This window comes from Dreissena polymorpha, chromosome 2 (genome assembly GCF_020536995.1).
Source record: "Dreissena polymorpha isolate Duluth1 chromosome 2, UMN_Dpol_1.0, whole genome shotgun sequence".
Taxonomy (NCBI): Eukaryota; Metazoa; Mollusca; class Bivalvia; order Myida; family Dreissenidae; genus Dreissena; species Dreissena polymorpha.
The window spans coordinates 122,303,542-122,316,486 of record NC_068356.1 but is presented as its reverse complement, the minus strand read 5'-3'; the positions used below and the strand labels follow the sequence as shown (position 1 = coordinate 122,316,486).

At 35.4% G+C, this 12,945-nt stretch overlaps 1 protein-coding gene across 9 annotated transcripts in view; it reads left to right on the top strand.

Annotated features, from left to right (window-relative positions):
* Positions 1-11,452, top strand: part of LOC127868821 (early growth response protein 1-like) — an 18,922-nt gene extending 7,470 nt beyond the window's left edge. For 3 of the 9 annotated variants that reach the window (XM_052410900.1, XM_052410899.1, XM_052410897.1), the window contains exons 2-4: positions 2,519-2,619; positions 3,856-3,983; positions 8,207-11,452. In XM_052410900.1, the coding sequence (XP_052266860.1) occupies positions 3,972-3,983; positions 8,207-9,259 (1,065 nt within the window). In that variant the 5' untranslated portion in view covers positions 2,519-2,619; positions 3,856-3,971 and the 3' untranslated portion in view covers positions 9,260-11,452. Of the gene's footprint in view, positions 1-1,493; positions 1,510-2,034; positions 2,192-2,518; positions 2,620-3,855; positions 3,984-5,941; positions 6,167-8,206 lie in introns of those variants that run through there. The other 6 variants (XM_052410896.1, XM_052410902.1, XM_052410901.1 and 3 more) reach the window with 5 other exon arrangements.
* Positions 11,453-12,945: the final 1,493 nt, after the last annotated feature.

The window sequence follows — 12,945 nt, the reverse complement described above, 5'->3', positions numbered from 1 at the left end:
CCTTTAATACTTAAAAAAGAGAGACAACTTCACTCACGGCGACATTCGTATAATGGAGAGTTCATTACCTTTGGCAGAACAACTGAGAATTGTTCTGGTTTCTCGTGGTTCAATTTATGAATCAGCTTATAAAGGCCAATAGATGGTGGCTGATTTCTGCTATATCGGTTTGGAGTCTTGGCGAGATCTGAAATTCACCAACACGAGCAAACGGTCAGAACGGCAACAATTTCGACACAGGTCACAATCATCGTATTGTCGCACTGTGTCGTATTGCTGGCTAAAATTGCCGTTCTGTCGTGTTGGCGTGTATGTTAGCGTGCTGGCTACCTTTTCAAACCCGCAAACCCGTCAAAAGGATATTGCAGAAATTGACATCAATTCCAACTAATACTCAGCTTGTATCATAGTTGGTATTTATAAATTAATAACTGTATAAAATTATTAATAAATCTTTAATCACAACAACCATAAGTTCATAAATAGGATTCATAAATTTTGTAGATTATTTGTAGATGTTTAATTATAAAGAATAAATTGTAATAGATGTTTAATTATAGAGAAAATAATGGTTTAAATAAAATTATAGAATCTTAATTTAAATATTTACCAAATCATAAGAGAACGTAATTAAGTTTACATTAAAATGTACCACGGTTATCACGGTGCAACTCAAAACGTGACTGCCTATAGGTATATACATTTACTTAAAGATGTAAAACAAGATTAGTTATGAAATACAGACCGAATATACTTATCTTGAAAAGCCATCAAAAACATCCTGTCAGCAAACATGACAATTTGGTCTAGCGGGTTTCTACGCGTCATTGAACCGGAACATAAGAGTCGGTCAACCGACATAGTTATGGTGACATAACAGAAAATGTATACAGCCAGTTTGGTCAGTTTTGACTTGTCATTTTTTTTTTAAGGGAGTCTAAGTTTGACAATCGCGTAGAGCAGTCACGTTTTCTTGTCATGGCGGCCATATTGGCCGCCGTGCTGTAAAATTGTATTTCACGAACATTAGCCAGCGTTGTATTAGAAAATATTCAACAGGAATAAATCGCGATGAAAAGAGAAATGAACTTTATTTGTTACTCTGTGTTCTCCACGAAAAATGTGTTATTACGTTACAAGCTGCTATGCAAAGTACTTTCAATCTGTTGTTCGCTCTAATATAATAATGAAACAAAAAACAATTATGCATTATGCACGTGGATATAAGGAAATTTAACATTTATAACCATACTATGTGTGGTTATTTTTATTGTGTATTGAATATTTGAGTACCGGGTATATCATTTTTAGCAAACGAATGTCAGGAAGTTTAAGATAGAAATAATGGCAAAGCATAGACCAGCTTAATACGGAAGTGAAGGCTATGCGGTACAATATTGTACATGCTTGTCCACACCATCCACAAGGAAGGAAATATCGGTCACATTGTTACAAACGAAGATTTATTTTATATACGAACTGCAATATGACCAAAGAGGCATATCGACGGTATTTGTTCAAAATAAAAAAGAATAACAGCGTTCAGTTTAAACGTAATTATTCATTTCGTAATCATACAATTCAATACATTGTTGCAAAGTAAAAATTCATGGATACGAAAAAAAGCGTAAAGCTTATGTTACTACTACTACAACAACAACTACTACTACTTCTACTATTATTAATGCTGCTGCTACTACTACACCTACTACTACTACTACTACTACTACTACTACTACTACTACTACTACTACTACTACTACTACTACTACTACTACTACTACTACTACTACTACTACTACTACTACTTCTACTACTACTACTACTACTACTACTACTACTACTACTACTACTACTACTACTACTACTACTACTACTTCTACTACTACTCATACGACTTCTAACTATTTACGAACATACATTCTTAATTTTGAAAACCAAAATACCGTTTTCGATACGATATGCCCCTTCAAATCGAGGAAGTGTAAAAAAATCATAAGGAAGGTATGAATAATAACATATATAGTTACAGATCTCGCTTGATAGTTTTCAACATATTGGTCGATTTTGAAATGAATTAATCATCTGGTAAAACAAGTGATGTGTTGAATACAGTTACATTACGTTGAATGAATTATCTAAGGACGTATTATTTTGGAAAAAAAAACACATAAAAAAGCGTGCGAGCTCTGTAAGTAACAGTTTCACTCAAGAGCTATTGTTAAAGAATTACATTAGAGATAACTCAATGTTGAAAGCTGTGTACGTAGCTCAGATGTCAAAGATGTTGTTGATCATTCATAGTAATATATTCGAAGAGCGCTGTGTATATTTTATAATATTATATTTTGATTACTTTTTTCTGTCCTGTTTTCTACGTCATTTTAGAGTCACTCAAGCTTTTTTGTCCGTGTTTAGTTTTTTACCTGTGAAATATTAAGAGGTAGAGATTGTATACGCTTACAATTTTTAAAGAGGGTTTTGTTGATAAAACATGTATTGAATTGTTTCGTTTCAGATGATCTTTTGGCATGTTAATTAGCTAAGCTTCCAACGCGAGCCAATTCCGGTAAATAAAGTTTCCCCTTGTTCAAGGACCTGTACACATATCATCTTCGGGTATGTTTTTTTTTGCAAATGACGTCATTAAATGCGCAGTTATGATTGCTGGGCTGTGTTGGCATCCCGTCCATTTTTCAGATCCTCAGGCCTTAATTGATTTGAAATACAAATGTGTAAGGTTCAATAAACCTTTTTGCACATTTTAACTGTAAAAAAAGGTTTTATACTAATCTGCGATAAGATGAAAACTGTCATTTCAAAAATAAGGTGTACGTGTTAAAAATAATGCGATCAATTTGTAAATACGACTATCAAAGTCAGCTACGTTTGAAAAATACCAAGTTTTGATGTTTTACATGTATTTGACATTTTATGTATGCAGAGATGTTCATAAAACAGGAAATTCATCATTTCACTCAAATCATTTGAGCCATGCATTTCATCAAGACAACCCTGCTTCTGTATACAGTGTTATGTTTAAGCATTCTCTTGCCACTGTTGAATCGGTTTTCTTATCACAAATCTATGTGACCTCGAATTTGTTGACCTCTTAATCATTGAACTACAACTTATTTTTCATCCCGAATAATCAATATACTAATTGGGATGATCGTACGTCAAATCCTTCCTTACATATCATGCAGAATCAAAATGGCACACGGCAGTTTTAACGGCCCCTACGACATTGACATTTGGTATGTTGATCTCAAAGTTAATAGTCGTCCTTTGTTCTCGAGTTATATGTATACAAATTTAAATGATGCTTGGTAAAGACGTTCTCTAGAGAGCTATCTCGATTGATTTATAACATTTGCTACATGTATAAAGACTATCAAATTCAAAGACACACAGATGGATGAAGATCAAAACACACGTACAAAAAATGAGTATATAATCTGAACTTTGTCAAACACAGCACATACAAGTATGAGTTCATAAATCCCAAGTTTCGATGTTTACTTTTTACGTAAATAAATCTGCATAAATGAGCATTTGCCGGTTAGACAAGAAAGCGATGTGATTCGACATCCTGGTGGGACATTATTTGTTTTGATACAAAGCTATTGCATTGTGCGCTTGATATTCTCTCTGTGCCTAAAGTAATAAAATCAGCTGCTATTTAGTTGCATTCTACTTTTTCAGCTCAGGTTTGAAAGACTCAAACAAATACTTATCATCAGCACATGGAGGAATATTTAAATGTGATATCAGCTTAAAATGCCATCTCGTCATGCCTATCCTTCTGTCGATGCCCATGTGTCCGTCGGTAAACCGTGCTGTCTTTTATTACAGACCCAACGCGTACATCGCTTTTCCCGCAGAAAAGAAAGAATCGAACCCATCACCACAGCTTACCTCGGATTGGTCCTGCGGGATGGTTTCTTTGGGCTCCTGTGCGTGAAACAGTTATGCCCGACCAGGTATATAAATACACATCGAAGGGTTAACTTTTATGTAATTAATTACCGCGGAAAAACATGCATATGATCGTTTTTTATTTCAGACCTATCGTATTTTTCTTGCACAAGTAGTCATTAAGAACATTATGTTTAAGACAGGCGGAGTCGCGTATGACTGTTTGTATGACTGCAAATGGATAATTACCATCTTCCAAGGAAATTAATAAAAAACTTTCTAGTTCATACTGTTTGACAGCAAATTTTAATAATGTTAGTTTTCCACGCACACTGTTATATAAAATTATGCTTAAAGCGTCATAAATATGACCTTATAATTATTAAACAATTGCTGGAAACAGTGCTTTAGTGTCTACCTCATTGTCGCTAAGCTATATACACAGTATTTTATTTAGTTTCACTATGTCTTGCATTATTAAGCAGGCAGTTCTTTACAAAGACTACAAAGTTGTCCACAATGTTTATAAATAAATAACAACTGGTCCATTTTTACCCATAGTGAAATGAAGAAACTTTATCATTCCACTTGATCTGGAGTGCAATTATTGTCTTAATGGTTTTGTTTACCTACCACATAACATGGAATACATCAGTATACTGAGAATAATAAAAATAATTAATAATATATTAATCATATAAATATTAAAAAAATAGTGTTGAAATTTTAAAATTACAATGAATTATTGAAGATCAAGCAGACCTCCCTGTCGATGTATTTGTTCTCCTAATGCAATTTTTAAGAAATAAATATGTTTTTATAATATTTGCTTTATTCTACCAGTCATATATTTATTATAATACTTGCTCATTCAATTTCCATTTAAAACCATAACCATTTAATACTTAATCTATGTCATATGCCCTTGCAAATATCGGACGCGGTGTTGAAGTCGATAAGACAGATAGGGTAATTTTAAATATATAACAATTGTGCAATTGTGGAGATAAAACTATCATAAGCAATTCATGAGCAAAGTTTGATCCTTTCGTATACAAGAACATGACACGTGAGAGAGATCATTTATACAGATACATTTAATAAAATACATATTATTTAGAAGCTTATTTCATTACATGTTTGCTTCACAAGATTGAAAGTCACTGCAACCAACTTAAGAAAAGAATTTTTAGTAAACGCGCATCATTGGTGAAAGTTGTGTTTATTGTTTGAGACACGAGTATGATAAGCGCTTGAGAACGTTTACAGTTTAGCATTGACAGTAAAAGTTTATCATGAAGTACTAAGTTTGGCTAAATGTCATATTTCTTACATTGTGGTAGGGTTTGCAAAATGTTATGTCATTTTTGCTTTTGTACTAATTAAACATATTGTTTGAATTGGAATTGTACGACAAACGACATAGAAAAACCTTTTACTACAATTGCATAATTTACATGTACAGTCCATATCAATGGGTTCAATAAACCCAATAAAGGTCATTTCTTAGTACTGGACTTTTTGCACTTGTCTTTGAATAAACAAATCTATGTGAATATAAGACGTAATGGATGAATACAGACTCAATATGCACTTATATTTGGTGCAAACATCTGCGCACTCCTTTCGTCCATTTAGAACTAAAACAGCATCGCTAACAGTTATTGCAATACAAATATGGTATATATAGCTGTTGCTATTTAGACCATTTCTATTGCATTCATCTCATATACAAAATTTTGTTGCGCGGCGAACATGTATACATATTTTAATACATGTTAACATCGGTATCTCGCACACATATCTACATATAAATGATACAGGTACAAACGTATCGGATGTAAATCAGTGAAATCAAACTATTCTATTTACCAATGGATGGCTATACACAGATAACGACCCAGATAACGGCAAATATGCAAATGAGTTCGGACTCTACTCGTCTTCTTCTGCTGTCCCGACCACAGCCATATCTGCACCAGCCACTGACTTGCACTAATTACACGAACCTACATACGGCTTATACCAGCTTCAGATAACTACTCGTAACTCTTGATATACTTACTCTGTACGAGGACGCACTTATCATTGAATCACAGTTTTCTCGTTAACTCGTTCATTGATAATTTAATCGTTAGGCTGGGTTGAAACAAAAGGCCCGAGCTCGCGCTTACTGTTATATATGTACGAATACGTTTTCATATTCCTCTTGTGTTGTTGACTGGTTTTAATCGAGGACTTGTTGACGGTATTTATCCGTTTTTTTGTTTCAAAAGTTTTTTTTTATATGCACACCTTTTCTTTTACCTATTTGTATTTGTGTTTTAATGTCTATGGTTGGTGACGTTCTTTTACTGCCTTTTCTGCGGTTACATTTGTGTCTGTTTTAATAAATGACTGATACAATGTAATGCGTTCGGTAAATATGTTATAATTTAGTGATGTTTCATAGAGCTTTGCTTTTTTCTGTTATAAAATGTATTGCTCTTCTAATTTGAGTCCATATATTGCCTCTATCAAAATAGGAATTGTTACCGAACTCTTTAGAAATACTTTTGACGTTATCGGCTGGTTGTGCTTTAGGTACATACTCTTATTAGATCAACGTAATCTGAAGAATTGTCGTGGACGTATGCTCATACTGCCTGCATTATTTAATTATTTTAATCATCATAATATCATTATGTAAAAAGTGTGACTGCTTTGTTGTACTTGAGTTACTTCAATGCAAGAAGTGTTCATCTTAAATGATGGTATTTTTGTCTAAACAATCGTAAAGTTGCGTATTCGCATAGATATCCGTTTCACAGCTAACCTATATGCGCATTTGCAGGTTATACGGCAAAATACCATTTTTAACTGCAAGCACGTTTAACTTGTCATATTAAACAACAGGAAACAAATTATACCGGCATGCATATTGTTGTGTTTGTAAGTTGGATATCTATTATTAGAGTCTGCTATGTGTGTCTCCCTTTTCAAGCACTGTACATACAATTTTATTCAGCATACAACATGAAACAAAAACAAAATCACAGCAGATTGCACACGTCTCCGTTACAAAATATAATTTGCATCCCTTATACCTTTTCTATTGCTGTTGTGTTATGTATCGTTTAAAAATATGACAAAATAAGTAACTGTATTTTCATTTGCGTGATTTACGAGAGTCGTCCTTAACCATTATTTGACGTTCTTTGCGGTTACACCAAGTAATGAATGACGTCATGCGGTATTTTGCAAGGTTCTATTTCATCTTACTACTGCATGACAGTGGGTTTATTGAGCATTCTGGTGTTAAAATTTATACCTTTAAATAGCTTTAACGTTTATACGGAATGACGGAAAATAATAACAAGAATACAATATTGTGCTACAGATATGCTGTGTGATATTTTAGTTTTCAAGGTATGAATGTATTTTCGCATTCGTATTGTTTATTTCTTAGTTGGTCGATCAACGTGCATCTATTCAAACGAGCTAGGTTGTGTAAAATTAATCGAAGGTATGCGATTTAATCCATTGATGCATGGTGTAAGTTGTACTGAATATGCGAATGATTTTATAGCCAATTTAGTTATAATAAATATGACCTTTGAACGCATATTTTAATGTCGGTTTATGTTAGATATTCGACAAACTTCAAGAACATGTTTATTTGCAAAACATCGAAGTTATTAATTATGCACATACATGATAATCCCATTATTTGAGTTTGATATTTGCGTGTGGACAATCATGGAATTGATTAAACGAAATATATCAAGAACACGTGCAACCGAGTTTTTGAAATAATGTTGATACATTTGATGAGTAGTAAATGATTGGGTGTTTTCAAGGTGGCGTCACAAATACGGACAAAGCGCATCCAAACGTTTTGCATAAAAACTAAAGCATGTTGCAAACTGAAGTGTCGATTCGGTTTCTTATCAACCTTATATTGCATTTCCAAACAGATCAGAGAATAACGTTTTTGTTCTTTTCATCACGGTAGTGACTGAATATACGACATAAAAATGAAAAACAAACAGTAAATCGATTTACGGTTTAATTAATTAAAACTGATTAAAAGAATCCTCATATACAAGTATTAACTAAAACAAAAACAAAAATGCTGCATAACTATGTTTGCCTCATCCATTTATAATTTCTTATCATAGTGCCAATAAATGTTGGTATTAGACACCATATTTGGACAGAGGATAAAATGGATAAAGCTATACCTTTATCCATATTATAAAACGAAATGCCGCACTGACAAATATAAAATATGTTGTATGTTTCGCAGGTGGCGTCACAAATGAGGGCAGTGCGCATCCAACACCATGAGTTCCCCGTTCAAGAGCGAATGGAGGACTTCCTTCCGCTGAGTTCGAGCCTCGAGCGGGAGCAGTACACGCTTCAGCGGCTAAACTCGGTCGGCGAAGACCCCGATGCCGCCGCCATGGAGGACTTAAAGAGCTTGAGTCCGTCATCGTGCCTCTGGGACATGGACTCAATGGACGACGAAATGTACTTAGAGTACTTGTTTTCCCAGGGACTTGCGGACTCCATCGAGAAACCGAACCACGTAAGTCCGGTTTTTGTGAATAAAAGCAGCGAGAAAGTGACGTCCTTCTGTGATTCCTATTGTAACAGTATGCTGTCAGATTTTCCAAAAGAGAACTTTGGCATGCTAGGTCGGAGCAGCGGAAGTGATTCGGATTCCTCGGACTCTAGTGACTGTTTCCCGTCCGAGGATAGGAAGGACTTTGTAGTCTTAGGTGTTGGTCTTCAAAGCCTTATGCATTCTTACGCGGCCAAGGGACCTAATCCAAATACTCAAGAGTTAGTAATCGATAATTTCCCTAGTCCCGTGAAGAAGTCCGTTCCACCCCGTGCTCAAATCCACAACCAAACCAGCTACCATAGTCAGCTTAACCAGCTCCAGTATTCGTTCACCAACCCAAATTCATTACTCACCCCATCTTCCTTCATTAACGCTACCGTCAAAGTCCGAACCATGAAATCGCCACCAGCGCCGCGTGTCACTAATCCGTTGATTACTAAAGTTGCAGCGGACGATAAAATATTTCACTGTACTTACGCCGGATGTACGAAGGTTTACAGCAAATCTTCACACCTGAAGGCACACTTGCGACGTCACACCGGTGAAAAGCCATTTTCGTGCACGTGGCCCGGATGTGGGTGGCGATTCTCGCGTTCCGACGAGCTGGCGCGACACAAACGCTCTCATTCAGGGATAAAACCGTACCAGTGTAAAATTTGTGAGAAAAAGTTTTCGCGCTCGGACCATCTTTCAAAACATTTAAAAGTTCATAGAAAGCGGAATGGCATATGACGTCACACAATTTTGCCATTAGTGACGTAAAAAATATGGCTATGTTAACTACATTCCATTGCTACGGGAAACGCGTATTGCTATCCGTATAACAAACACGTTTCTTTAGAAGTTGTTGGTAAATAATTGAACATTATATTCATAGTTCAATGGTAGATTAAATAATAATATGACTTGTTATATTACATTTCTTTTTAAACAGTTGTGTGTTGTTGAACGTTTAACTTTACTTATACATAAACAAATGAAATTAAATACGTTAAGTTTGCATATTTTGCCAGAAAGCACGTGATAAAGCTTGATTAATTAAAATCTATAAGAGCACAACACATTGGCCGTAATTACTCTAAGTAAGTCTAATCGAAGATATCACAACGTATTAAACATTCACTTTATAAAAACGATAGCGATTCTCAATTATTTGTTTAGCAACCATTATCTGTGGTTGTTGTCTGGTACTTGTTTTGTTTGTAGTAAATATAAACATAAAAACACCATTTTGTACCTCACATGTCTTAATGAACGTCTCAGATATTGTTTTTCTGTCTTAAATTTCACATGCTCAGCTGGACATGAATAGTTGTCTTGCATGGTTTTAATTGTTCTCTTTTTACGAAATTTTGTAAGAGTGCCTGATTTTTTGTAAAAACAACAAAGATGCTCTGAATAACTATAAATTGTCCTTAGTTTTAGGACGAATCCGGTTGTGACTACAGTATTCGTATTTGTGGGCTGTGAAAGACAGATAAAGCGATTTTGAAAATAACGTTGATAGTTCAGCCTTCTTGCTTGTGGTTGACGATTTGTTTTTAATTTTATTATCGAAATAACGTTTCACAGCGATGTGGTGGATGTACTTGTATACGTGTGTTTGTGTATTCAAAAGGTTCATACCTAAACAAATATGTTAAACAATGTGAATGCCTGTCAAACAGGTCTTGTTTGTTGTATTTTTTCGTTACCTAGAATTAAAAACAAAACCCGGATTTATTCAGGATTTGTAGGAAACAAAAACACTCTGTATAAGGCGTATATGCGTATACACGTATGGTGAATGAAATTACATTAAACCTAGTGGATTGATTACCTGAACAATTTTAACTCAACAATATGAATCAATCCTTTATTTTAAATAAGCATAAACCTGTAGTATATTACATATATGACACGTAGCATGAGACAGTGAATGTGCATGTAAATATATTATAATTATTCATGTTGCTCGTTAATAAGCTCGTTACGCAGTTTTTCGAGCGCAGCCATTTGGCATGGAGTTAATGGAGCGGTGATAGTTCAACTATGTACACAAAGTATCAATACAAGTAGCGCCATATGTAAACAATAGCCGTATTGGGTTTGACAATATGGTTTCTAGTATCCATGCATTCTCTACACTAATTATTCGCTAATTAATTCCCATAAGGTCCTTCAATAGGGTTATCAGAATACAACCGGATATGAGCTCTTCAGGGTTCACGAGCGCCGTCTAGCGCAGACTTCCGGCGGCGTAATTTGGTGCCAGACCTTTGAAGTACGCGCACTTGATGGCTTTGTATTTAATTGTTGAAAAGATTACACACGAATGTGTTTGTTTTCCAAATTTGTGACCAATGTTACAACGCACTATAACCTTATTTTCGTTTGTTTGTTTGTTTTTTCTTTATTCATTGATGTCCTAAAATTAAATCTGTTATTACGATACTTTTCTGTGGTAGGATTATTCTGTGAAGTTTTAGATATTGTATCTCTCTCTAAAAGTTTCATTCCTGAAGCAATCGCAATAATCTGTTTTCTTAACCATTTGAGGTAATTTTATCTTAATATTAGTAAAACATTAAAGTTTCATACATTCATATCTATTTTTTTCAGGTTTCTATAAATGTATATACAGGACAATACATGTAAGTTAATAAAAAACCATTTCGCAATCAACTGTATTTTGCAATACGCTGTGAAGCTGAAATGGTTATGCGGTAATTTTGCTTATCAATCAAAATAATTAATAACCAAAAACCATTTACCGCAAAACATCACACAGAGCTCGTATCTGGCTCGTTTATCAACCGCAATATATTTAGTGTTGCTTCTAATGTTTATGTTTGATTATTGCTATGAAATGTCAGGTGGGACAAACATGTGCAATTCCCTGATGTATAGCCGCCCATAATGAAAAAATAAAAACATGCAAAATAGCATGTAAGTATTTTGTGTTCATTTCCCCAACTATTTTATTTCAAAATCGTCGAATATTCTGGACGGGCATTTTCAACTGAAAGTGCGAACGGAATTAATACATGTTACAGTCAAGTACCAACCACTATCATCCTTACCCCCTTTTTTCAAACTCTCCTTGTTTTTTGTATTATGTCAGATATAAAGACATTAACCTCATCACGAATTTCTATGAATTATACATGTCAATTTTTGTTCTATAAACACCTTCCCTTGATTCGTTTTAATATTTCGTTGGAAAATCGGATTGAATGTGCGTGCTTGTCATCCCGGAGTAAACTGTGCAGCTAGTACATGCCGTTCCATACTTATAGCCTACAGTAAATAAACGAACCACAGTTTGGGAAATCAGGGCTTAATTCATGTGCGTAAAGTATGGGCCGTGCTCTGTGATAAAGGGGCTTAATGCATGTGCGTTGAGTGTCGTCCCAGATTAGCCTGTGCAGTCCGCACAGGCTAATCAGGGACGACACTGTTTGCTTCAATTTGATTTTTGCTAAGAAGAGACTTTCTTGAAACGAAAAATATCATTAAAGCTAAAAGTGTCGTCCCTGATTAGCCTATGCGGACTGCACAGGCCAATCGGGGACGACACTTTACGCACATGCATTTAACCCCTTATTCACAGAGCACGGCTCAGTGTCATCTCAGATTAGCCGCTTCTTCAAACCGTCAATTGTAAACGTGTAAATGGAAGAGACGTTGTTATAATCAGCCCTCTGTGAGTTTTTAGCTCACCTGAGCGATAGCTCGGGGTGAGCTATTGTGATCACTCACCGTCCGGCGTCCGTCCGTCCGTCCGTCCGTCCGTCCGTCCGTCCGTCCGTCCGTCCGTCCGTCCGTCCGTCCGTCCGTCCGTCCGTCCGTCTGTCTGTCTGTCTGTCTGTCTGTCTGTCTGTCTGTCTGTCTGTCTGTCTGTCTGTCTGTCTGTCTGTCTGTCTGTCTGTCTGTCTGTCTGTCTGTCTGTCTGTCTGTCTGTCTGTCTGTCTGTCTGTAAACAATTTGTAAACATCTTCTTCTACTAAACCATTGAGCCAATTTCAACTGAATTTCATGTGGAGCATCCCTAGGTCATGGGACAAAAGAATTGTTAAAAAAAAAATGATCACATAACCAAGATGGCCGCCATGACCATATATGGTAAAAACCTTAAAAAATCTTCTTGTCAGAAACCGCTCATCAGATTTTCAAATCAATTCACAGGGATGACCTTTGAAGGCTCCTCCGAAAAAGTTGTTCAAAGAAATTTGATTCGTCAAAAAACATGGCCGCAGGAGCTCGTTGAACTTTGCATGTTTATTCGTTTTTGCCTATTTTGTGAAAACTTTCAAAAATCTTCCACATTTTTTGTCCGATCCTTTCCAAATTTGCACAGTGTCTTTATATCAATGAGGACACGAACCCTACAAAAAATGAGCATTTTTGGTCCATGAAGTACAGAATTACCTCCCCTT